This window comes from Papilio machaon, chromosome 10, assembly GCF_912999745.1.
Source record: "Papilio machaon chromosome 10, ilPapMach1.1, whole genome shotgun sequence".
Lineage (NCBI taxonomy): Eukaryota > Metazoa > Arthropoda > Insecta > Lepidoptera > Papilionidae > Papilio > Papilio machaon.
The window spans coordinates 1,027,865-1,055,848 of record NC_059995.1 but is presented as its reverse complement, the minus strand read 5'-3'; the positions used below and the strand labels follow the sequence as shown (position 1 = coordinate 1,055,848).

Below are 27,984 nucleotides of genomic sequence, written 5' to 3'. Positions count from 1 at the left end.
AAGCGAAAATTAACCCCAAAAAAGTTACTTGTAAGCGTTTGGTGGACTAGTGCCGGTATTGTTCATTACAGTTTTCTCAAATCTGGCCAGACTATTACGGCTGATGTCTATTGTCAGCAATTGCAAACCATGATGGAAAAGCTAGCGGCTAAACAACCTAGGCTGGTCAATCGCTCCACGCCACTGCTGCTTCACGACAACGCTAGACCACACACTGCGCAACAGACGGCTACTAAATTAGAAGAGCTTCAATTGGAAAGTCTAAGACATCCTCCGTACTCCCCGGACCTTGCTCCAACAGATCACCATTTTTTTCGAAATTTGGATAACTTCTTGCAAGGGAAAAAATTCAACTCCGATGGGGCAGTCCAAATCGCCTTCAAAGATTTTATTGATTCCCTTCCGACTGGTTTTTTTAGTAAAGGGTTCAATGAACTACCTATGAGATGGCAAAAGTGCATAGAAAATAATGGTTCATACTCTGATTAATTAAATATATTATATTAAAAAATATTCGACTTTTTGTTCCTCCCATACAAAACGCCAATTTCATATGTAAGGACCTAATATTAGTAAGATAGTTTTGTGAATGCTATGGTCAGATAATCGTTATTGTATATTACGATAAACGAAAGTTGAAATAAGAAAGAATAATGAGGATAATATCAAAATATTACAAATTACTTCCCTTGATCTTAATTTTAGTATTACTTTGATTGCTTAATATTTAAAAAATCATTAAGTACAATGCCTGATACATGTACAATTATAATTTTCAACATAAATTAATTGCTTTATCTAAATAACAACACTTGTCTTCTACATTATACAATCTACATCATTTTATAATCTGTACTATTTGCCACTTTTGCATCGGCCAATAGCAGATAAGAACTTATCATTGAAATCAAGGAGTGGGCGAAAATTGTAGATTAACGTATTCGAGACGTTTACCTCGGTGTATACTGTATACTTTTAATAATTTTAACATCACATTGTATTTCGTTCAAAATATTACATTAAAATTTTAAAAGTTGAAAAAATTTAATTTTATTACCTTAAAAAAATATAGTTAGACACTCTTTAGTTAAACAAGTGTTTTAACTGTTTGACTTGTCGCTGATTAATATTATTAGAAGGCAATGTGGTCATATACATAATATTTCAACATAAGTATCACAGAACTTGCTTACTATGTACTTATTGGAACGAAGTTCCTTATCGCGCGTTGTGAAAGGGGACTAGACGGAAAAAATTCTTACGAAAAGTTGTCACGACACTTTTTGCTTTATCACCATGGCAACGACGTGACAATATATAACGAAAATTCATAGAAATAAAATGTACTTCTTGTGAAGACTTAAGTTTTTTATGCATAGAATAAACATTGGTTCCTTCACTAATTAATTGAAAGGAACTTCGTTCCATCCGGGTGTCCCTTGACACCTCTCAAGTTTTTTATTTACTAGAGGTCGTCCGCTAAATCGCACGCAAATAAAAAGTAGCCTATAATAAGCCCACGTGGAAAGATGATGCCCTCGGGCATACAGGACACATTCCCGTCAACGTCCCGTCAAAATCTTTTCAACCAATTCTCAATGATTTTTGACACAAGATTTACACATACAGTGATACATTTACTAGATGAGAACGGGATAAACGGAAAATCAACAAAAATTCTAATCCCAAGGTTACAATAGCCATAAAATTTAAAGTATGTTTACACCAGGGATTTCCCTCTATAGTGGAACAATAGTGATAAATAATGCGGTCGTATTTACCACCACTTTAAGTTGGTCTCTATCGTGATTCAAGATGTTGTTTTCCTCAACAAACTGTAGCATCCGGAATAAATATTGAAATATCTTATTAAAATGGTCGTTTTATCAAAACCAAATTTGCATAGACATTTAATGAGCGATGTTTACAATAGAATGCATTCACATGACTTCGTTTATTTATTTTTAACTAAGTCATTAATATACTAGTTACTAAATATTTGCTTCTACGAGTATAGTAAAAAGATTGTTTTGGTCTCGGGATCACGTCCCACCATTTTATAAAACATTTTTTAAATTAACATCTTTTTTAAACATATTCGTTTTGACGGCGTGTTTTTTCTTGTGCTTTTTTGAAAATAAAGTTTATTTTGTCTAGTTTTTATTGTAAAATTCATTGAGATAATATATTCAATTCGTAAAATATTTAAAATCAATGCCAGATGATTCAAAGATGAATAATATATTTATAAAATAACGACGCAAACGAAATAAAGTTTCCGAAAGAAGTTATTTAGATAATAGTCGGACAAATCAAAATGTTTTTGTTAGCACCACATTCAATATTCAAGGGAGTACACCAGCTACACTGGACTTCAGGTACAGCATATTTAAGAGCGTTTAGATTAAGCATCTTTAGGAGTAACTAACCGCGAAAGCTCTCTCGGGAATTTCACCTCGGCTACCCGTGCGTACATTCTTAAGTTAGTTCAAGCGCTCCTCGGAAGTTACTTCGGTTTATGCTTTTTTTAGTGTACAATGACTAACGAGCATATCGCTCTGATTCGCCAAAATAACAAAGCGACCTATAAACATCCGAATTTGGAGATACATTACCTGCCTTTAATACGCAGAGGATGCACAGAAAGAGGATATTTCCTCTACCTATGTGCCTAATCCTCTGCCAAATGCAAGTCCCTCCCTTTATAAAAAGAGGGTGGTAAAAGGGAAAAAGGACAAAAAATTAGGCCTCCATCACTGTTATAACACGATTAGAATTACATTTTGTGTTAAACTATTTGAATCATCATCTATTTTATTAAAACTAGTTTCATTATAAAGTTATGTTCAGTAGTAATAAGGCACTATGTAGAACAATTTATATTGTTCTAGTCGTCACAATATCGGAACAGCGTGACTGAAGAGTGGAAGGAATATTGATGGCATATTGTGCACGTCGCTCTAACTATATGCACTTTGTCCTCATCCAGCATTGCGATCTTGCTGACGTAGAATATTTCTCTCCCCGCCATTCAAACTTGGCCTATTCACTTTTTGTTTCTAACCTTATACTTGACGTGAACACACTTCAGTTGGAGATCACGTATAATTGGACGTTTCGTTAAACAACAAATTTTGCATATGCGAACAGTATAATCGTTATTGCTATGACATGAGGATCTATTTTGCTATGGCTCAACTACTTTACCTGCTGCCCTTCTGTCATTGAGTTGTAAATGTGTTGAGCAAGCTTTCATGAGTGACGTATACCGGATATTTCATTGCCCTATTGTTCGTGTTTGTCGATATTGCTGGAGTCAGTTCATTTGATTTTGTGGTTTTGTATGTTCAGTTATGATAACCTGTGCAGCCGCAATAGCGCCACGGTTTACAGATAAACTCGAATAAATTTCCAAACCAAAAGATTCATAGTAATAGGAGATTTCGGAAAAAAAATCTAATGTAGGTTTGTAGGTGTTACGATATTAAGAAAATTATAACGAATGAATTTATACTGAATCGTAAAAGACTTTTTAATAAAATAAATAAAATTTTATGTATAACTTACAAAACTTTTTAGTTAGTTACTAATTATTTTACACAACACACGAGACGTCGCGAGTCGATACCCTAGTATCTTCAACCGACGATATGTTAAACAGTAAAATTAGCAATTTCATTAGCTTCATTGTTCTAATAGATCTGATCAGATTAACCAACAATCTTCGCAAAGTTGGGGAAATCTGGCCATATATCATCAGTATCATTGGCACAAGACGACTTTTTTTCTAACTTACTTTCCTTAATTCCTGATCTTTCATCATTCAAATGATCAGTCAAGGTTTCACCACGATTTATTTTCTGATATTTCACCACCAGATCTAAGACTTCATGCTGCATTCGTAAACGGAGATCACTTCTCAAATTCCTCATTGCGTTACCTACGTATTGTCCAAATACGAAATCTTCGTTGACCTGATGAGTTAAAAATTCCCGTCCTAGTTGTACAAGGACCTCTTTAACAAGTCTTGTAGCTGACGAGTTGCTTGTATTGTTTCCTACAGAACGTGGGGTTTGCTTCCACGTTGGTTTTTCATATTTGGGTCGTATAGCGGGAGGTCCGATAGCGACTGACACAACCTCATCGTTCTCAATGTCATCTTCTTCTAGCGGCTTTAGGTGACCCGACGGCTAAAAAAGCCAAAATGTGCAATAAGAAAATGTATTAAATTTTTCGTACTTTTAACAATTTAATATATTATTAAATACCAAAGACAATTAATTAAGTAAGGTATTCGAACAGGTTCATAAATGTTATGTGATACAAAGGTATCTACAATCTAAAGTACGTACTTTCTTTCTTAACTCTCTGGACCTTTGAGTGGTTGTCCTTCGTTTAACTTCGTTTTCGTTTTGTGCCATGTGTCTTTTGGCATGAATATGTGCAGCCTTGGTTGTGTCTCCTGAAGACCTCCTACCATCACCTCGCCATGCCTCCTGCAATAAGAAATAGTTAGATTATAACTTAGTATTGGATCAGGACAAATTGGTTTTTGGCGACAAATTGCCTATATGCAAATTGTCGCCTAATATTAATTGATCCGTCGCTCATAGAGATCCACAACACCAGATGAATCGGAGACGCATTGCCGGTCTTTAACGGAGACTAAATTCAATTTGTTTCCAATCCAACATTATTATAAACTAGCTTTTACCCGCGACTCCGTCCGCGCGGAATAAAAAATAGAAAACGGGGTAAAAATTATCCTATGTCCGTTTCCTGGTTCTAAACTACCTGCACACCAATTTTCAGTCAAATCGATTCAGCCGTTCTTGAGTTATAAATAGTGTAACTAACACGACTTTCTTTTATATATATAGATAGAAGACTAGCTTTTACCCGCGACTCCGTCCGCGCGGAATAAAAAATAGAAAACGGGGTAAAAACACGACTTTCTTTTATATATATAGATGAAGATAATGATTACAAAACGCACGTTTTACGCAAGTTAATATTTATAATGAAACCTAAATTATATTTTATCCAGTAAATAGAGAATCCAGTACTCACGACAATAGCTGTCGGCACTATGAAAGCAATTAAAAAAACAGTTAACACCTTTGCGTCCATCGCAAATTGCTAGCAACCACTGACTGTGCATTCATCAATACTTTACTTAAGACAAAGAGTACGTTGGTGTTTTGTTGACAAAATATGCATCATTTGATTGAATAAACAAAGGATTGTTGTGATGAGATAGAACATAGTGTATGCGGATCAACTTACGTAGGTTTTGATTGTTTATTTCATAAGGTTAAAGGCACGCTTGGTCTATCAACCTACATTTATTGCCTACAATGTAAAGACTGAAAAAAAAATCGACTACAACAAAAATGAGTAAAGACAAGAAAGAAACAATATATTGAAGACATGACCGAGATATTTTGCATTCAATAGTAAATATTTTCCTTAAATACTTCAACAAGCGCATACTATTTTTTTGGATATGACGAGGATTATGAGGATTGTTGAATGCCCAGGGCATCTTTATTGGTATCGTATATTTGATTCAGCACGGGTCTATCTTAACAAATGCATCTATCCATTACGCTGTTGCCACTCGGTGTGTCGCCATGCTGGACTGATCTAGCCATGACATTTTTTTCGTTTTCTTTTTTTTTATATCATAAGGTGGCAAACGCGCAAACGGCCACCTGGATTCGCCGAAATAGCGAAGCGACCGTTGCCAATATCGTTGTAGTATGTAAAAACTTACAGGATGTTTTTTTAGCGCATCTAAAAACTTTATTATGTATTCATTTTTCTGATGCTTTCACAAATCATTATTAAATAAAAAAAATGTGAAGAAGTAGTCGAAAGTATTTTCACAATAAACACCAAAACACAGCTAGTACTGTCTAAGTACATCGGAGCGGTTGGTTGTCCTGAGTGTTACATGTTTTATCCTCTCCCAACCCCCAGCCCTCTATGTACAGAACAAATAAAGTGCCATGAACTCTGATGCACCTGTAATGTTCGCACGCTGCTTTGCCTCTTGCACCCACTTATGTTACCCCGGACATGTTTGTAAATATTTAAAATGTACTTCAAAGTGTAAAGCTGAATTGAAAAAGAAACGTGGTTTAGCCCAATTATTAATTGTATTCTTAAAAATTGACTAAACTTTCAAATCAATTTATCTCTAAGTCAAATTTCTACCAGATGTTACAAACAACGTTACACCAACATAGACCTAATTTATTTAAAAACAACAAGCCTGAGTCTATGACACAATGAAAAAATATGATCTAATAACACCATGCACTTTAAAATCAGTTAATCCGTTTAGATATACATGTCACATGAATTTTTTTAATTGGGGGTTCAGCCACATGGCGCTCACCGCAGTGCGTAGGCCTCCCCCAAACATCACCACGATGATTGCGGCACAGGACCGTGCCGCAATCATCCAAAATATTTGTACAACGTTGACCACAAGTTTTTTTTTAATTCATGGATGCAAAAATTGATCCACAATGTAAGTTGGATAAAAATGGATACTCATTACACTAATGTTCAACGTGTATCGTAATTAGAGCGATGTTAACTTGCTTGTAATAAAAGTCATATTGAACATGAAAATAATTCCAGGGCCCAACATCGTATTGTTTCAATAAATTTTGTAATTTGTAACTTCAATACCTTTTACATTGTGATCTGAAAAAAAACAAAAATATTATTTTAGTTCATTTAACCAAATTACGATAAAATATAATTCACCATTTTCAACATCTGTTCAATGAGTAAAACCATAAAACGATAATGGAATTCATTTTGAACAAATTAAACTTTTAAGCTAGAACATTTGTACATACGCGAGTTTCTACGATCATATCTACCAGATCCTACAACGTGTTTATTACTTGTAATGGAGGAGGTCAAATTAAACTGGTTACATATATGATTAGTATTAAGAAAGTTTTCAACGCAACTTGTGATAAATACTAATTAAAATTTAACTAAGCATAAATAAAACTTCAAAAACAATCAACGTACAAAATTATTAACTCGATTAACAGATACGAAGTAAGTAATCAATTTTAAATTAACCTTATTAATTAAAAATTGATATAGGTAAAGAGGTGATATGTAGCTGCTGGTCAAATTGCAGTAAAATTTCATATGCAATCTGTCAAACATATTTGACCCGGTGAAGGAGGCGATAATATCATGATTAGTTCTGTGAGAAATACACTTAGTACAAAAACAAAATACTATTTAGGCACAAAAAATGAAAAGATAGTTATAGTACGACAAGGATCTTGTGGCACTTTTTTGACATAACAATAGGGGCGTTAAAACGCTATTGCAGTTTAGTATCACTTATGCCCACCGTGTCAAATACGTTTGGCAAACTATATTATAAATCCTGTTACAGTCGGCTTACTTTTTTGTGTGCAGTTTCCGACAAGAAAAACATCGATACGTGCGCATAAAGTGTTAAAGCACTTTATGGAAATTTCCATTTGCTCCGTAGGTTAACATTCACAAAAGATACACAATCTAAAGTTGACGTTGTAGCCGAACTAACAGTAGAACTCGAAGCTTTCGTGCTTAAAGCTTTCCGTTGTCAAATGTTGACTTTGACACATATGTGACATCAGGACCTCGCAGAAATTGACTTACAAAGTTAATTTCAATTAAAAGTTTTTAGCACATCAGCCTTAGAAGTCGATTTATAAAAAAAAACTTATATTATCTTACTAATATTGTAAATGCGAAAGTTTAAATGGATGGATGGATGTTTGTTTGAAGGTATCTCCGAAACGGCTAAACGGATCTTGACGAAATTTGGCACAGATGTAGAACATAGTCTGGAAAACACATAGGCTACTTATTTAGTTTTTTTTTAATTCCGCGCGTACAGAGTCGCGGGCGACAGCTAGTATGTTACATTAAATGAAATTAACATTAAATATACGTTATTAAAGTTACTTTGTTTACTAATTCTAATAAAGTTTTACATTGCAAGATAAAAGATCATTGAACTCGTGATGAAAATAAGGAACGAAAGTTAAAGATTTAAAGGGCTCGAGTGCTATGAGATTTATTCTTTATGTCTCTTTTATTATTTACTTTACGACATAACATCGTCTTTGATGCCTAACTTGATGTTCTATTATATACTATTACTAGCTGTCGCCCGCGACACCGTCCGCGCGCAGTTAAAAAAAAATGAAAAATAGATGTTGGCCGATTCTCAGACCTACTGAATATGCTCACAAAATTTCATCAAAATCAGTCAAGCCGTTTCGGAGGAGAATGGCAACGAAAACTGTGACACGAGAATTTTATATATTAGATTTATTAAATATTATAATACAATTTAAAGTTCTTACGTAAATATTAACTTATGTGATAAACAAATACTAATCTCTCGAGAGTCATAAAAATATCCTTGTATGTAAAATTAAACTAGTTGATACAGGTATAACTTTATAATGTATTTCAACAACTTTACCTAACTCTAATGTAACAAATTTGCAATTCATTTTGTATAATTTCTCTCAACATAATGTTAGCAAAATTGAACAACAGCATTTTCATTTAAAAGCTCCATACTAGCTGAGCCATTTAACACTGACAGAAAATAAAATACAGAGTACTTAGAGTGTAATTTTGTATAGTTTTAGCTTAGTTTACAGCCTAGATAAATCACTTGAATTGTTGAATGCACATGAAAAGCCGCGGGCTGTGGTGGCTTGGCCTAAGTGTCAAGCTGAAGCGTTTTCTGTTTATTTATTATTATTATTTATACACAATTATTACATGATCAAGGTAGTGGCCACTGAAATGAGTATTGGAGAACGTAAACCTGTTGCATCGACCCTTCATACGTACAATCAATCATCAATACATAGTATAAAACAAAGTCGCTTTCGCTGTTTGTCCGTATGTATGCTTAGATCTTTAAAACTACGCAACGGATTTTGACGCGTTTTTTTTTAATAGATAGAGTGATTCTTAAGGAAGGTTTGTATGTATAATAAATGCATAATATAGTAGAGAAACACTGATAAATTTAAAGTTTTCTAATGTGATGTCGTAAATAAGCACGTTTTTTTGCGCTTATATTGCAAACGCTGGCTGAACCCTACGAGATAGACCAAAATAATGTACTACAGTATTGTTCACCTTAAAAAGTTCAACAAAAAAGTCCGCGATGGTATATGTCTATCTCTTAGGGATAACCCAGCATAACCATTTTTATTCTTTTACGAAGTGATTTTAAACAATACAGCATTAATCCTTATCCATTTAAGTACCTTAAATAAATTGTGCATTTATTCTGTAGTAGGTATATTTTGCATTGCACCCGTGCGAAGCCGGGGCGGGTCGCTATTGTTTTTATATAATAAGGTGGAAGCTGCCACCTGAATTCACCGAAACAGCGAAGCGACCAATTCGTCTAACAGATGTTGTTTCTGACATCTACCACTGTGAGATGAAAAGTAGGACAATACGGGTTCAATTAGCTTTCTATAAAAGCCTTTGCTTGTAAAATTTTCCTTAATTCATCTACTTTTAAATATAACTAAGCAAGCATTTATTTTACGTGTTTAAATATAAATATAATTATTTAATTAACTTGGACCACAATTACAGAGGCGTAATGCAAGCCGCGGCCAATGCCATTTGTTAACTTAACGTTGAGCTATTTGGAAGTCGCGACCGCGTGGTGGCGCTGGCGGCGCGTTTATTGCAACCCCTCGTCACGTCGCTAGCGTTACTCAACAAACAATTGCACTTAATGACAACGAATTAGTCTATAACTCACATAACAAACTTATAGTGCGACTAGTTTCCGATTTATTATACAAAAAGATAACCTTGGCAATTTTCATAAGTATTTTCTCGTCATCTCCCTGTCCTGTGTGGGCCAAGCATTTTCGTCTCCAAGATCTATCTATCGATTTTTATTTCAGTCGTAACTTCTTAATCAATGCCACCTTTGACGCGATCCATTCATATCTTCTTTGGCCAACCTCAACAATATATAATATCTATGCGCCTGTTTAAATTAGATATGCAATTTACTAGACATTGTGATCGTCATTATACCTCGTTAAGACATAATTTCCTTTCTTTACTTTTATTTTCAAGCTTCTGATTGCATCTGACATGAATTCGCCGAAATAGCAAAGCGATCGCTGCCCATAAGACATTCGCAATTGCAGATGCGTTGCCTACCCTCAATCGACGTAGGAAGAGACGCAAAAAAAGAGAACATTTAACCTTCCTATGCATCTCCTCCTCCATCAAATCCACCTCCCCTACCCATCCTTTCCTTATGAGAAAAGGGTGGGAAGAGAAAGAGGACTAATATTAGGCCTCCGGCATCACACTCATCAGACGAAACGCGAAATTGCTTCCACTTCACCCTTGTCTGTGTAGTCGTGGTATTTCACCGGGCGAGCCGGCCAATGTTGTTGGCGTCTACCACTGTTATAGCTCTAATTATTTTAGTTTAAAATTATATTTCTACTAATCCACTTTGAGGTTAACATTAAATAGTCTGGACATACTATTTCTTTCATAAAACAAGTGCACTTAAGGTCTGTGACGTAGTACATAGCTCTTTATTACAAGGTTTGCGCTGACTCCTTCCCTTACTTTACTCACGTTATATTAAGCTTTGAACGGAGGATTTTATTACTGCACGTTACAACCTAATTTAAGCAAAATTGTAATAAAGCAAGCGTATTTCGTTGATAAAGATCTTTTACGGTTCTTCATTTTCATACTAACTTAGGCCTTGTTACAAGTAACGAAATTATTAAATTGACTTTCCGCTTAAATATATTTTTACTTATTATGTCAAATTTTTAGGCGATTCTGCGATATTATGTACAATGGATTCTTATTTATCTGGTTCATTGATTTACATACATCTAATTTAAAACAAGGTGTTTATTTATTAAGATACAAAATATTTAAAAATTCACACAAATGTTTAACTTCTTCAGTTTTTAGCATTATGGCAAATGCTCAAGCAGCCATCTAAATTTACAAAAGTTTAATCACAGTGTCATTTCAGTCATTCAATAGAATGTCTAGTGAATTTGATAAAAATATAGTCCATCCATTCAGCCTCGTTATGCCCACTGCTGGGCATATGCCTCCCCCAAAGATCGCCACGAGGATCGGTCCTGTGCAAGCGGTCCATCTTGCGGGAGGCCTGCCCACACTGCGTCAACCTGTACGTGGCCGCCATTCCAGTACTTTAAAATATAGTAATACCCTATAAATTTATAAAAAGAAAATGTTTTAACTAGTTTCTTAATAAAATTATTGATAAATAAGATCCCAGTGAGCTGTTCTGGTGCATAAAATAAAGAGAAACATTACAGCATTATACTAAAAGCGTAATTGACAGTGGATGTTTGAATTTTCGACTAAAAGCAAAATGTAATAAAAAAAGAAGAAAAATATTTACGCAGTAAAGTGCGCGCTCGCTTCACAAAGTTGTGGCTCGAGTTTAAGCGGTTGAACGAAGTTGAGTTTATCCTTAAACTTTAAAAAAAAATTAAGGTATATTTTATAAACGCGCTTTTAACATAAAGCAAGTGTAAGTAGTTTGTTTACCTATTAAAGTTTTTTTTTTTCTGTATTAATCAGAAGCCAATACGAGTTACTTTTAATAAAGCAACTCAAAATGAACATTAAATATACTTAAAAATATTGATTATTACAATCTGTTTAATTATCAAATTAATTCATTATTAATTTTATTAAGGAAACATACAAAAGTGAACCTTATTACAATAGGCATAGCATTGATATCGAAAGCTTTCAGATATTACTTCTACACTACATAAAACCAGTATAAAATGACCACTGACTGCCTATGGAACGTATCGAACTCGTTTTAACAAAACAAAAGCGTGTAATTGTAGAGAGGTCCGCTTAAAGTGGTTACAGTTCTAAAAGCATTCGTCAATTGTATTGTTCCAATAGACAAGAACGAAGTGTTTCTAATTACAAATACGATTTCGAATACCAGCAATATCGCTCCAGCTCCAGCATATTGTTTCCTTTTTGGAAGCATGAATGCCGCATACGTTCTGCCGATTGTTTTCGGGTATACAATTTAGCTTTTGCCTTTGATCTTTGGAATATACCTATATAAAGTAATGTCTTATTAATATTATAAATGCGAATGTTTAGATGGATGGATGTTTGTTTGAAGGTATCTCCTGAACGGCTCAACAGATCTTGATAAAATTTGGCATAGATGTAGAGGATAGTCTGGAAGAAAACATAGGCTACTAATAAAGTTTTGGAACGAAGTCCCTTATCGCGCGTTGTGAAAGGGGGCTAGACGGAAAAAATTCTTACGAAAAGTTGTCACGACACTTTTTGCTATAGTAAGTATGTTAACGACGAATGAGCGCTACTTCACCATGGCAATGACGTGACAATATATAACGAAAATTCATAGAAATAAAATGTACTTCTTGTGAAGACTTAAGTTTTTTATTCATAGAATAAACATTGGTTCTTTCACTAATTAATTGAAAGGAACTTCGTTCCATCCGGGTGTCCCAACACACCTCTCAAGTTTTTTTTTTAATTTCGCGCGGACTGACTCGCGGGCGACATCTAGTATTGTATATTATTATGTTTGATAAGGCTATAAAAGAAAAGGACTAAAACACTCATAAAGCCCTAAATACGTGTAGAATATAATAAAATACACATTCGTATCACCGAAAGATGTCAAAAAAAGATCAGTCCCAAGTTCCAAAAATGTTTAAATAAAATTTCAGGTCCCGATTTTAAGCAACTTTAAGCAAACATAAAAAAGCTAAAGTTAAAATGACCTGTCATAGAACTGCAAAAAATTAAAAGCTCGCATCAAAAAAGCCCCGCTCAAGTCTCTTCCGACGTACTTCCATCTAAAGCTATTCATACAAGGGCAGAATAAAGTTGCAGATCAGTAGACAATGCAGTGGGCCTAGTACGAATATTTGTTACAAGCGACTTCGTTTCGTCAATTACGTTAAAATTAGTACGAGATTTTTGGTATACTTTACCCTCCATTACGATTGTGTACAAATTTAACAATGGCGATTTTCAGAAATATTCGATCTAGGCCCAGATTGTCAAAACAAGATTGCAGTACTGCACTGTTCTAATGCCTGTATGTGTTCTGTCTTCGTGTGAAACTCGCATAAAGCAGCTTTCATTTATTTTCCAATTCCGCTACCGACCAGTGTGAATTTAGCGTAAAATGAATGTTGACTTGTTTCTGTTTTGTTTCTACTTTGAAAGTTAACTAACATATTGGATTTCACATTTGCTGTATTCAAACGAAATTGGATTGGATTTTTACGTTTTTACACCAAAAATAGAAATGTCATAGAATAAAACAAAAAAATAAGTTCACCTGTCAACCTGTAATTTTACGCACAAAAAAATAATTTATAACTTATGAAGGCTGAACGAACAATCACAGTAATATGGGGCGACGGCTAAATTACTTAATACTGTTTTTAGAGGAGGGAATGCATAAGAAGGGGAAATATTCTCTTCCTGTGCGTCCCCTCCTCCGTCCGGCTAGCAACGCATCTGAAATTACGAATGTCTATAGGCAGCAGTTGCTTAGCTAATTCGACGAATTGATGCAACCGGTTGCTCGTTTACCACCTTACGAAATAAAAAAACTGTCGGTATAACGGCGTAAATATGAACAGTACTCGTATGTTTAACAACATTTACACAACAAAAGAGCAATGATTCGAGGATGTCGTGATCAATATTATCATCACGTCCCATTCAAATTGCTGACCGAGCGCCTGAAGAGCTTTCTGACAATGTTATACCGAGCAAATTTTTCAGATACTGCGCAAGTTAAGAGCGAATGACGCAAAATATCATTAACTAGATAATTTGTTTAAAATTCTTATCAATCTATTGAGTAATCTAAGTTTTGATTTTCATACAAGGTTTCATCTTACAGTGGTTACAGTGAAAATATCTTGCGTGCACAAATCAATCGGCTCGACTGCTGAAAAATCACACCGACAGGCGTGAATGGCAGTAATCCCGCGTTTCAGCAGATGCGTGTGCATGTCGCAGACCTAATTATTGTCCACGTTCTCTCTCCACCCTGATAAGGAAATCATGGGAAGGAGAAGTGGCAGCGGAAGGGCAAATAGGACTGAGACAAACTCCTCCTGTGCATCCCCTCCTCCGTCGATTAAAGGTCGCGGTCGCCGACAACTTACATCGCCCAGTTGCGTGAAGAACACATATTTTCTGGTACAGCTCGGGGGCGGGCGTGATCAAATTATGTAACTCAAAACGGATTCCGCTCGAGGCTCAAGTTGACGCAGTGCATTCGATTTAACTTAAAAATATATCAAAATGTATCAAAACAAGAATATATGTTCTTACTTCACACAACCGTGAAATTGGCATTACGATTTGTTTTCATACAAGTATTTTGAGAACTGAACCCTACATTTACTTCTTTGGATTAATTATTTATTTCAGTTATTTTTTTATGGACTTGAGCATTAGCTATGAAAGGCGTAACAGTTTCTGAACATGAACTAATAAATGTGACGTAAAATATTAAAAAATTCAACAAATAATTGTATTATATAAATGACATAGTCAATATTAAATGAGTTGGTATTTACAGTAATAACATACCTCGATTGAATTTAATTTATAATTGGCCAATAATTTTATTCAATATGTATAATGGAAACCTACTTAATTTCGAGTAATTCATACAATATGTTCAGTTTACATGGAGCTTTGCAACACGCAGACATATCTAACTAAATTGTATTAAAAACCAATATTTAAATTATAACCAAAAAAAGTTTTGTCCTTAATCCTTTAAATCAATATTTCTTATTGATAATATTATCATGCATAATTCTAAATCCACGTAAGTATTTTTGACTGTACAATTCAAATAAAAAAATATATTTAGAAATGAAATTAAAAAACTAAAATACAAAGGTCTCACTTCTCCTACTTTTCCAGCCTGAAATTGTGTTTGAATCATATGAAATAATTGTTAATAAAAGACAAATTGCGGTAATGCTCGTAAAATACTTTCTAACTATTGTATTGTTTTTAACTTGAACACTGTGGCATTTGTGAGGAACGTTATAACATTTCATCATTTCAGATTCCAAAATGTATTATCCATTCACTACATGAAGGTGCATCGTTTATTAGCAAAATTATAACATTTCAGATTCCAAAATGTATTATCCATTCACTACATAAAAGTGCATCGTTTATTAGCAACTTTATAATATTTCAGATTCCAAAATGTATTATCCATTCACTACATAAAAGTGCATCGTTTATTCCTATGGATATTAGGCGCTTGGCCGGAAGAAATGTTCGATGAGAAAATAACATTTATTACCAGAAATCACCGACGATCTATGATGATACAAATAGGACTCGTAATGTTGGGACAGTTCAACTATTTAATACAGAACAGGAAGAAAATCAATGTTTTCGACGCGGGACATGTCTGTCTTACGATAAGTTTGACAGTTCTGACATTTTTAAGTATCTTCATATATAGTAACTGTAGGCTGCAACTCCGTCCGCGCAGTACTAGAAAAGCTTAATTAGTAACCTATGTGTTCTTCCAGACTATGTTCTACATATATTCCAAATTTCAACGAGATTCCTAGAGCCGTTCTGTAGTTACCTTTTAACAAACATCCATCCATCCATCTAAACCAGGGATCCCCAAAGTGGTCCCCAAGGTGTCGATATCGGTTTCCTAGGTATCAACATAAAACTTATTTAGGGGGTCGTAGAGGTCTAAAAATCGACCCCTATTAATAATAGTCTGCTAACTTAAAGCATTGCTAATTCTCACTCTGTCTTCTTCTATTCACCTAAGTCAGAATAAAAAATAACACACTGTAGCAGCTGTTTTAAGTTAGCGGATTATTATGAATAAGGGGGTTGATCTGAACATTCGCATTAAAAATATTAGTTTAAAATGAAAATATAGTTAAAAAGGAAACCTCTGTAGTTCAAAAGAGAAGATAGTAGAAGTGTTTGGCTTAAACAGAGTTTTGAAAATATTTTTAACAATAATATGAAAAGATCTAATTTCAGGTGAGAACAATTCTGCTTAGTTTGAATAAATACGGAATAATTATAAAAAAATTCATAGCCAAATTTCATTTAGAGAATTTTAAACAAACAGGAAAACATTTCGAAGACGTAAGTTTTATTATAAAATAACACTTTAAATACTTTGATATCCAATTTAAAATAAAACATGTTCACTCGATTTTATAGTTATGACGTCACAAAGTGTCCATGTACTTACAAATTCTTATTTTAAATTTAACATTAAAATATTATTCCAGATAAATACAACCACTAACAAGATATCCTGGATTTTCTTAAGAATTATGTTAGTTTTCGTGGCATTAGGTATTACAGGTTTCAACGCAATACCATTGTACAATAATTACAAAGCTGAAGTATTCAGTAGCGAGAAGAAAAGTAATTTAAAATATGAATTTTCTATTTATTACAAATTTCCCGGATTCGATATCGTTGATCATTTTACATTGAGTACTATATATAGTATATACTTGTCAGTTAATTGCGGTGCTTATGTTTCTTCTATTGATTTATTTTTAATACTCATGATGTTCCAAATGGTTGCTCACTTACGTGCTTTGCAAGGTAGCTTGAATAACTTATCGATACTTGATGATAGACCTTTGGAAGTGGAGAATTCTAACATAACGCCTGTACTTAAAATGTTTGACAATGAAGAAAATAATAAAATACATCTGAGATTGAAATCAGTTATTGATCATCATAGATTTATAGTGAAGTAAGTACAAACTTTTTATATTTATTAAGAAACAAAGAGTTTTTAAAGAGTTTAATTAAAGTTTTTACTATAAAATGTCGTAATGTTTTTAAATTTATAGCTTTTGCCCGCGACTTATTTTAATACATAGGCCTTAGTAACACGCGACTTAGTCTGAGAGGGTCATGGAATTAAAAAAAACATACTAAATAGCATTTGTGTTCTTCCAGATTATGTTCTATATCTATACCAAATTTCATGGAGATCCATTGAACCGTTCTGATATACCTTCTAACAATTCATCTAAACATTAAAATACCAGTAAGATTTATTGTGTACTAGATATCGCCCGTGACTTCGTTCGCGCAGCATTAAAAAAAAATTAGCAGCCTATGTGTTCTTTCAAACTATGCTCTACATCTGTGCCAAATTTCATCAAGATCTGTTCAGACGTTCCGGAGATACCTTCTAATAGACATCCATCTATCTAAACATTGGCATTTATAATATTAAGAAAGATTTTTTTTTTTAGTTTCGCAGGTGAAATATCATCTTTCTTTGGGCCAATGTTGGGTATTAACTATTTATGTCATTTACTTCTCTGTTGCTTATCACTTTTTGAATGTTCTCAAGGGGTAAGACAATTTTCTTCTTTAAATGGAACTTTGTTGAGTTTCAAAATAATTTTTTTTGATAAAGTAACAATTGATAAAAATATGATGTCGTACAGGACGCAAATACAATCTCTAAATACGGACCTTTAACGATTCTTATCTTCGGACAACTTATTTTAATATCTGTCATATTTGAAATCGTGCAAACCGAGGTAAAGTTTGTTTATACAATCAAATATGTACACAATGTTATTTCATAATTACCAGAAAAAAATCATATTAACTACAAAAAAAAATCCTATTGCAATTAAAATATCAGTGTTAGTGAGCGTACACACAAAGAAAACCCTTGTATTAATAATTTCCTCGAATTCCATTTATAAAAAACCGCAATGATATTTACCTACTCCCCCGCCCACAAAACACCCCGCGTTAGCTTACACATTTTTATTATTAAAATGATTCGTAGTATATTGTTTGTAAAAAGTATTGTGTCCATGTTTTAAATGATTTTTTAAATTTTAATTTGTTAATAACTTTATCATTTTTGGTCAGAAAAAGAAAAAGATATTAAAGTTCTTATCTGTTTTCTACGTTATATGATTCTTTTCTGGAAATTACAGACTATTTAAACTAAGTAAAACTCAAATTGTCATTGTCAACAATCTGCCCCTTTTTTGTAATATAACTGATATGATTCGTTAAGACATTTCGCCCACTTAATATTTAGTACATTAAAAAATAACTAATTTTATAATTAATCAGAGCGAGAAATTACGAAATGAACTGTATTACGTGTCATGGGAGCGCATGGATATAAGGAATCGCCGCACACTTTGTTTCTTCCTGCAAAGACTACAGGAACCAATCAGTATCACTAGTATGGGCATGGTATCGATAGGCGTACAAACTATGGCCAAGGTAAAAATAATTTTATTTCATACATTTTATTCTATGATATAATTTAAACATTTACTAGCTCCAGTGTACTGGCAACATCGGACATTTAGAGGACCAATCAGAATCCTGCATTTCTTTTTCTTCTCTAAACGTCATTTCGGCGCTCGGTTTTAGGTAAAACTCTCATTGACTCTTTGTACGCGGCAAAGTTTACACGTTCCACTCTAAAATTTAAATAGTATTGGTTAGGCTTATCTGTAAAAGCTAAAATTGTTGATAATACGCAATTCTGAATAATTTATAAAACTTATATTGCATTGAATTTGTAATAAAATTTCCTGAGATAAGGAAAACAAAATGTAATAAATCAAATATTTTAATATAAATTTAAATTTTTCAGATCTTGAAGACAACATTCTCTTATTTTACATTTTTGATGTCGATGAAGGACAATGAATCCGGTGCTTAGTTGCCATGGAAACTAAACTATAAACCAATAGCTATATTGAAAAAATATATACAAACACAATAAAGAATGATAATGAACTCGATCACATTTATAATTTTATTTTCAAAAGCACGTGTATTATTTCATGCATAAAACAGAACACAATTAATCAAATATTGCAAGTAGTCATAATCTATTGTTGGTTCAAATTTATTTGTTAAGAAATTAAAATATGAAATTAAAAAAAAATTACATAGTTTACTATATTTTTTAATAATAATGATGCATGTTTATTTCCAAAGAGTAGACATTTAATAATAAGGTACTCCATCCTATTAAATTATGAATTTATATTACTTATTAATCTACTAATGCACTTATTAATAATTCCAACTGGCCTACATTAATTTGTGGCTTTCCATACTCTGTGTATGTATAATAACGTTCACATTTATGTTACGAGTGAAATATCATTACCTAAGTAATAGTATTAAATAAAATAATTACTATGTATGTTTTGCCCTTTAATATGCAACAAAACCGCTTTCTTTCTTTGCACATTGTGGAAATCTACTTTACACAAATAACATTTCATAATAATGTTATCTTGTAATTTCTAATATGAGCGTGCGATAAAAGACATATTTTTAAGTTAAAATATAATGTTTTTTATGGTATGTTTTTTTTTTCAAGTTAAAGTTATGAATATGATATTTAGTCTGGTCAGGTCAGGCCTGGTCTGTGTTTGTTTTAAAATACTGCATATATTGTTAAATATAAACAAGCCTTTATGTATAATTAAGTGCGCCAAAGTTGATTAAAACAGTTCTCGTTCATTGCGCTCCGCTGCGGGAATATTTATTACTCTTTTAATAACGCCGTTTGTTACGAACTGAGATATTTTTATATACAAAAGGAGTAAAATAATGAAATGATACGTGAACAAGTAATGTTAAAAATATTTTTTTAAATTACTTCCTAATTTGAAGTGAATTTTTAAGTTTTTAGTTAATATTTTGAATTTTATTTTACCACGTTATATAATAATATAGTGCACTATGAAAAAACCGCGTCACAAAATGGCGGATCACATATTTTTGTACGACCACTCCAACATGGTTACCAAATGGAAATACTTGACAAATAGAATGTAGAACACTATGTTAAATCCAAGGTCTACATAACAAAATATATTATATAAATATAAACATAGTCGAAGAGCTAGCAACATATTACATTTCTTTGAACTACATTTCTTTTTACCGAATAGACTAAACAGAATACTTGTTATTTATGAGGTTCACTGTCTTCATAAATTTCCAAATTTTTATATGTGAATTCGAGATATTATTATTTGCGATACCACAACCACTATTTATCACTTGTATTGACTCATACTTCTATGACTAGATTATAATTTACACAATTACTTAAATAGTCAATGCCCACAGATACCAAAGTATAAACGTGATGCATAACACACTACAGGAAAATAAAAACCGATGCGTAAACAGTTGTTAATCTGCGTGAATTTTCAATGACGCGAATTTTTCAATTTTTTAAAACATCGAAAACAAGCGGCGGCGCGTCATTTGTCGTCACAGCGGTCGCAGGGTTATGTCCAATTAGCCGCATCGATGCGTTCGCCATGATAGACCAAATTTTCAACATGCCCCGCGCTAATGAATTCAAAGGGGCTCAAATTGCGTCAAAGTTAACATTTTATGTTACCTCCTGTAAATATATTTTTTTAAATAAGATATTAGCAGATTATTTGTAATTTATTAATGTTTCTAGTAAAGATTTTAACTAAGGATTTTGTTACGGGATCTGCTTTTTTATTAATCTTTTCCACTTCACTTTGTCCACGTCACCCTTCTTTCAGACATCTTTCTACCTTGTTTTGGGTCGTACATCAATGTGAAATGACACATCTAAATATACGATACTCTACAATTTGTTGACAAAAAGCAGAGTATTAAATGACTCTTCTCCTTGTGATTTTTCGGATTGGTTAATTTATAACAACAATGGATACAACAAGGGGTATGAACGTAATTTCACGGTGCTCGCCCGAACCATATTAGTCGCCACATTAAAACCGACTCCAGATCCCGACCTCAGCGAAAATCTTAATTGAATTTAATATTTCTTAAGTGACAGCGCTTTAAATTCAAGTTCTATATCTTGTTTTGTTTAGTTAAATACTTTTTTTAAGAGAACGGTAAAGGAACATTGGCTCATTGAATATAAATGATTTACGCTACCAATAAAAATCCGAAATGTAAGCTGTGCTGTTCGCTCTGGTAAAAAAACTCGTTAGTATTTGCTAAAAACCTTTGTGCAAATTACATTTAATATCAAAACTTTTTTTTTAATGTAAGTTTAATGGTTTACGGTTTCTAAATATATTCTTAAAACTATTAATAATTATATCATAATTTCAAAACTAAGGTTAAAGTTAGTATTCTAAAATAACTTTTGATAATTAACTACAAGTCAAAGGTAGTTGCTCATTAACCTATCCTACGTTAGTTCACAAAGTCGCTTTAATTAATTTGCCCCGCTGTAGCCCTTATAATTGCCCCAGTCCTTACAATTGCCCCGCCCGTTGAAACTAAGTTAACGTGTGCGTTGAGAATGCTTGCTTTCCTCCTTTGTTTTACATACATTAACATTATATAATGACTGTTATATGTTATAATTATAACATACATAACTCGTACTTGTTACCTTTGTTATCTTTTTAAATTGACAAAAAGACAAAAGCGAGCGTTAATTTAGTAATTTGAGCGTTATGGATGACAGTCGATTGTTATTTCGTACATTGTAACGTGAGTTCCCATTGACGAAACAACCGCACAAAAAAACTCATCATTTTTTTTTGGAAACAATGTAAGATTTAACTGGTTCAGGAATAACAACTCACACTAAAGTTGTAGTATTTATTAATAAGGCTTAAGTAGTCATAAAACTTAGTAATCTCACATCAAGTAATTATAAAGGCTACGTATTTTTATAGAGTTAACAATAAAGCAACGATTCTCGCATCAGGAAGCACAATTTCACGGTGCAATGCTAACCGATATTTCTCGTCGGAGAATACGTTTGCCAATTTAAAGAATAAATTACTGGTTTTAAATCGAACAATAAACTATCAAGATAACAGAGAGATAGGTATAGATACTAATGTCGCTTAATAATCAACCCTTAGTGTACATTAAGCATTGAAACTCTTTTGAGATATGGTAGCCATCGAACTATTGTATGCCAGTCAATCGTAAACTTTGTTCAGCTTTAACTAAAACGTCCAACTGCTCAGTTGAAACTGTGCAGTTAAAACTGTAAGTGTGTAGCCGGCTTTCGTATCAATAATTAAATAATCAGTGAAGTAACAGTGAAAAAGAATTGTCCAAACCGGAATAGTTGCCAAATATCTTTAGAATCTATAGCTAAAATGTTAAGAACCCAAGTATAAACAATTTATACAGTTTATGAAATAAAATTATGCGTAGACTGCCGAAACGTAAAATTGAAAAATAATTATTATTAATATTTATACCGGAAGCAATTTAAGTGTTAAATATAATCTTATTAATATTATAAATGCGAATGTTTAGATGAATGGATGAATGGATGATTTGCTTGAAGGTATCTCCGAAACGGCTCAACGGATCTTGATGAAATTTTACGTAGATGTAGAACATAGTGAGGAAGAACACATAAGCTACTTATTACGCTTTTTTTTAATTCCGCGCGGACGGAGTTTTGGGCCAAAGCTATCTTTTATAACTATGTTGGCGTTAATAATGTCAATCACCAGCTGCCAAAGGGTTAAAATACATGTTTTACTAAATTGTATCTGACTGTATTTTTTCGAGTAATATAGTAAATATTTAGTTTTTAAGCATAGTATTGGTTAAAAATTTCTTTTAAATTCCTTAATGTTAGATAATCGAACCTTGTTAATTTTATAACTAACTAGATATCGCCCGCGACTCTGTCGGCGCGGCATTAACAAAAAACCTAATATGTACCCTATGTGTTTTTCTACACTATGTTCTACATCTGTGAACCATAAATCCATCCATCCATCCAAACATTCGCATTTATAATATCAGTAAGATGTTCGTTTCAAAAACATTCTTCAGAATTTCATATTATTAAAATAATTTCCGTCGCACTCTTTAAATGAACAACGTTATTACATTTGAAATAATTTTCTTCGCAGTTGAATTTAATTACGTCACCAGTTATACGTGACCTAATTTTTTTTAATTAAACAGAACATTTAAAATGCGTTTTTGTATTTGTTACTTTTTTATTAAATATTTTTACGTAAATCTTTAAATCAATAGGCGAAATGTCTAAATATTTGACATTAAAATTAATCAAAGTATAATGATAAAATAATTCAATTAAGTTTGATCTAAAACAAAATTCCCGAGAAATTTAATTAGTGGCGATATTAAACCGAAGGATATTTTCTCGCAGCTGAACGAAATAAAGTACTAACAGTTTATGCGAAGCCTTAAATTAACTTAATTGAACAAAGAAAACTTTAAAAACATAACCTTATTACGTTAACTATCACATTATAGACGATTAACGCCTTTCAGTGTGATTTTTGTAGAAACATCAATTCAGAATCTTATCGTTATTGTGTCTGAAAAAGTTGTCATAACAATATTTGCACGGTTAGACGCTCGATAAAATACTAGCTGTCGCCCCCGAGTCCGTCCACGCGGAACTAAAAAAAACTTTATTAGTAGTCTATGTGTTCTTCCAGACTATGCTCTACATCTATGCCGAATTTTATCAAGATCTGTTGAGCCGTTCCGGAGATACCTTCAAACAAACCATCCATCCAAACATCCAAACATTCGCATTTATAATATTGGTAAGATAAGATTCGATTATAAAAAAATATGTTCATGATCAGTTCCTTAAAATGTGATTTCTAAATACTTGTAGTATTATTTCAATAGGTTGTGCCTAAAATTAAAAAAAACAGATTACGTAAAAATTTCATACGAATAATATATGCACTATTTTAAAGTTGTCAATACATATGCAGTTACAATTTCAGAGATGTGAATGTAATTTCGTTAACAAGAAACTTTTTACACATTTTCCAATCGTAACAAAAACAAATTCGAAAATACCAAACAAAAACATAGATAATTCACATAATGTCATATTCTCATTTCTGAAACTTACAACTAAAGATTACTCAAGGAAGTAACATAATCTGACTAATAAAAAAAATATTTAATCTTAATCTTCGTAAGTAGGAAAGTTGTAATAAATAGCTTAGATATTACAAATTATATTCAGGTGGGACTTATAACGACATTGTATCGGGTTACTATGATGAGGGCCCTTGAGTCCAGGTGACGTAGCGTTGCCATGGTGATAGTGATGCGCCACAACATTATTTGTTTCATCGATAAGAAACCTTTTTCTTCTTAAAGTGCCTATCTATCTAGCGAACGTTGGCGGTCAGTTCTCCATATTTTTGTTTATCTCTTGCAAGGTGAATTAGTTGGGCGCAACTCGCAATATCTGTCCACTCTCTGATGTTGCGCAACCACGATTTCTTCCGTCGACCAATACTTCTTTTGCCGGCAACTGTTTCCTTCACGATGAGTTGGATGAAGTCATATCTGTGATAAACAGTATAAGATGACGGGTTTAAGAATACTTCTAGAAGTCTTCTGTTAACTTATATATAACTACGAATAAGTTTATTGATATTGTCGATAAATAATTATCCAACACTACAAAATTCACTTGAAGCGTCTATGGAAAGACGAGCACCCTCTAAGCATGTGACATAATATAACGTTTTAAAATTAATACATGTCGCCCTATGTACTTTTCCTTCAACCGTAGATTTATTGAAAGAAATTAAGGTTGCATTTTCACATCATCATGTTAACTCAGGAAGGCTCGCCTTAAAAGATTGTTTTATCCTCATTTTTTACTTTCTCATGTATTTATTTACATTTACAATTTTTTGACCATAAAAGGATCAATCGTTGAGGTTATAATTTGTAATTTTCCACCGCTGAAACATGTGTTTAAAATCATAGTTATATAAGATTTTTCAACAGTAATTAGAGACGAAAATATGTTTCGTGTGGGTGAAAACCCCGCGTAAGAATGTACACTTAAACTTGTTCAACATTTAAGTACACAATGGAATTTTGATGTCGTTATACCTAACAGTTTTATCCGCTTCAACCTTTGACTATAGAGAAACGGACTATTCAATAAGCCACCGTTGTGAGGTCAGAATTTACTGATTGCAATGATACATATCGACGCTGGAAAGCGTAAACGCTGTAACCCCGAAAGTATGAACTTTACAGGAGAGCCAAAAAATCATAACTCGTGAGCTGATACGCCTACAGGCATGCGGTATTTAGCAAAGTTGTGTAGTTTGTGCTTACCTATAATAAAATCATTATCGTTTGATAATGGTTGAAATTATTAACGTGTGAAAAACATATTCGCGATTTCAAGGGTTACATCGTTTATGCTTTCCAGCGTCGATATGCATATCATGTGTGATTGTCATCTTTACTAAAATTACGTTACTAAAAAACGTAAAATTGAAATATCAGACCGCAAAAATTTAGATTCTTACAAAAAACTAGGACATAAGCATGTTTAGAAGTTACAGTTCATTTTTAAATGACAGAGGGAAATGTGCGCACTAGACAAGTCCTGTCTTTTAATAGTCAATGACTTTACCTGACCGCATCTGCTCTGTAAACCTTTTCAACTCTTTAGAAACACGATACCAATTTAAACTTTCAACAGTTAGCAAACTACAAGAAGAAGGTCTCTAAAATAACTTCGATCTAACACAAAGGAGCTTGTTTGAAAAAACCTGATATCATCTTTAAATGGTTTCACTAAAATATTGTTTATTTTAAAATAATCAAATTGCTTTAAGCTTACGTGCAGCTTAAGTTAATTTTTTTGAACATGCTTATCTTTGATATTAAAGTCACAAAATACACCGTGGGATGGCAAACAAGCATATGTCATCTGAATTAGCTAAAAATAGAGAAGTGACCGATCCTCATAGACATCCGCATTTGCAGATGCGTTGCCTAGCTTTAATCAAGAGACGCGAACAGAAGTGATCTGTATATTTCCCCTTGCCATTCTTTCTTTGAAAGGTCCCTACTAACAAAAGGGTGGGAAGGGGAAAAACATAAAAATTTGGCGTCTGACACTCATCAGACGAAACGCGAAATTACTTCCACTTTACGCCTGTCTTCTGTGTGGTCGTTGTATTTCACCGATCTATGTACCAATGTGTTTTTCGATTTTCGATTTACATATGTACAATTAACCGACGTTCTTTCGGTGAAGGAAAACATCGTGATGCAACCTGCACATATCAGCAAAAATAAATTTCAAAGATATGTGTGACTTTCCGGGAGAATAAGATGACGAGGCTCGCCACCCGTCACGTTCCATCTCCCGAAATGACGAAAAGTGGATTGCGGAGATTCGTTTGGTTACGCGAAATCGAAATCCGTGATCACTGCCTACCCATCTGGGTAACGGGCGTGAGTTGTGTGAAGAAAAACTAAGATTTCATAAATACCTTAGTTGATGATAATTTAATGATTATATTGTTACTAGCTGTCGTCCGCGACTCCGTCCGCGCGCAGTTAAAAAAAATGAAACATAGATGTTGGCCGATTCTCAGACCTACTAAATATGCTCACAAAATTTCATGAGAATCGGTCAAGCCGTTTCGGAGGAGTATGGCAACGAAAACTGTGACACGAGAATTTTATATATTAGACTAGCTTTTACCCGCGACTCCGTCCGCGCGGAACAAAAAAAAATAGAAAACGGGGTAAAAATTATCCTATGTCCGTTTCCTGGTTCTAAGCTACTTGTCCACCAATTTTCAGTCAAATGGATCCAGCCGTTCTTGAGTAATAGTGTAACTAACACGACTTTCTTTTATATTTATAGATTGAAAACCCACAATAAATACAGAAACTAATAATCTTAACAGCAGTTATTGAAAAACAAAGTTATGCTTTAAGAAGGTTATAAACATATATACCTTTTATAAAATTGTGGTAGTTACAAATAGTTGTGATGTAACTGAAATTAATGTGCCAACTTTTCTACTTTAACGACCGCATCACTGAGAAAACTTTATCAACTTTTACCTAAAATCCCAAGAGGGCATGATCTTTATGTAGGTACTAAGGATGAAATATCAACTAATCCATTGTAAAATATTGTTTTATTTACCACATTATCGTCACTTGAACATTTAGTGAAGACTTCTCAAGTAATATTTAGACTAACGATGTCCAGGGATTTAAAAGTCTGAAAATAAGTCCGTCACTTTTAAAATATAATTTCCAAACAGTTCAGAAATTTGTAAGAAATTGACATATTTGCTATTTAACTTTCTTTTAATTTTTAACTTTATTTTTAATTTTAAAATTAAATGTACTTAAATTTTATGCGTTCCATTGTTTCCTTGACTCTTACAATACATAAAAAGCGACCTTTAATAAAGATTGAATAACTTCGAAACGTAAGCAAACCAAAGTGAAACGTATTTTACATTAAACGATATTCAAGATACAAGATTTCGGGCGAAATCTAAATTTCATGTGACGAAGCCGAGATTACTGGCAACACTTTTATAAAATCTGCCTTGAGTTATGAATACATGAATAAATTTCCCAATCCCCCTTTGTTTTCTTTATATTATAATAAAAATATCGTTATAGAGTCAAAGCGTATGCGTATATTTAATATATCCTGAACGCTTTCTGATTCAAAACATTTCAATTGTAATAAGGAAAAAATACGAGTATAACAGAAATAACGTACATGCTTCGGCAATTTTATTACATTTTGGCTTTTACTGTACCTTTACTAGATTGTTTTTTTAATTTATTTTCAACTTAGTAAACCGAAGAAACTCCGATAACTCCCCTTCTAAGGACACCCGTATAAAAGCATATCACAGTTTTTTTAATGATTTAGGTAGTTGCCTCTCGCAGTATGAACTAACAAATAAAACAGAATTTATAAGAATGTTGTTTCTTCTGGCGAACTGTTTACTCATCTATATATAT

General features: G+C 33.0%; 2 protein-coding genes across 2 annotated transcripts; one reads left to right on the top strand and one right to left on the bottom strand.

Moving 5' to 3' along the window:
- Positions 1–3,710: 3,710 nt before the first annotated feature.
- LOC106708020 lies at positions 3,711–4,829 on the bottom strand. Its single transcript, XM_045679869.1, has 3 exons — positions 4,803–4,829; positions 4,353–4,496; positions 3,711–4,190 (listed from the first exon to the last, which is right to left on the bottom strand). Exons 2-3 carry the CDS (start codon positions 4,419–4,421, stop codon positions 3,711–3,713), a joined length of 549 nt encoding a protein of 182 aa, XP_045535825.1. The 5' UTR covers positions 4,422–4,496; positions 4,803–4,829.
- A 10,116-nt stretch (positions 4,830–14,945) lies between these two features.
- LOC106707987 lies at positions 14,946–18,868 on the top strand. The gene is made up of 7 exons (XM_045679766.1): positions 14,946–14,965; positions 15,350–15,590; positions 16,428–16,906; positions 17,418–17,520; positions 17,616–17,711; positions 18,265–18,420; positions 18,800–18,868. The coding sequence occupies exons 1-7, from the start codon at positions 14,946–14,948 to the stop codon at positions 18,866–18,868; spliced, it is 1,164 nt and encodes a 387-aa protein (XP_045535722.1).
- The last annotated feature ends 9,116 nt before the right edge of the window (positions 18,869–27,984 follow it).

Bases quoted from the DNA above. Each gene is read 5' to 3' on its own strand.
- LOC106708020 (XM_045679869.1), bottom strand. From the start codon at position 4,421: ATGGCACAAAACGAAAACGAAGTTAAACGAAGGACAACCACTCAAAGG. The intron at 4,191-4,352 runs GTACGTACTTTA...TGGCTTTTTTAG, and splicing joins CCAGAGAGTTAAGAAAGAAA to CCGTCGGGTCACCTAAAGCC.
- LOC106707987 (XM_045679766.1), top strand. From the start codon at position 14,946: ATGCATAATTCTAAATCCAC. The intron at 15,591-16,427 runs GTTCTGACATTT...ATATTATTCCAG, and splicing joins GTCTTACGATAAGTTTGACA to ATAAATACAACCACTAACAA. The intron at 17,521-17,615 runs GTAAGACAATTT...GATGTCGTACAG, and splicing joins TTTTTGAATGTTCTCAAGGG to GACGCAAATACAATCTCTAA.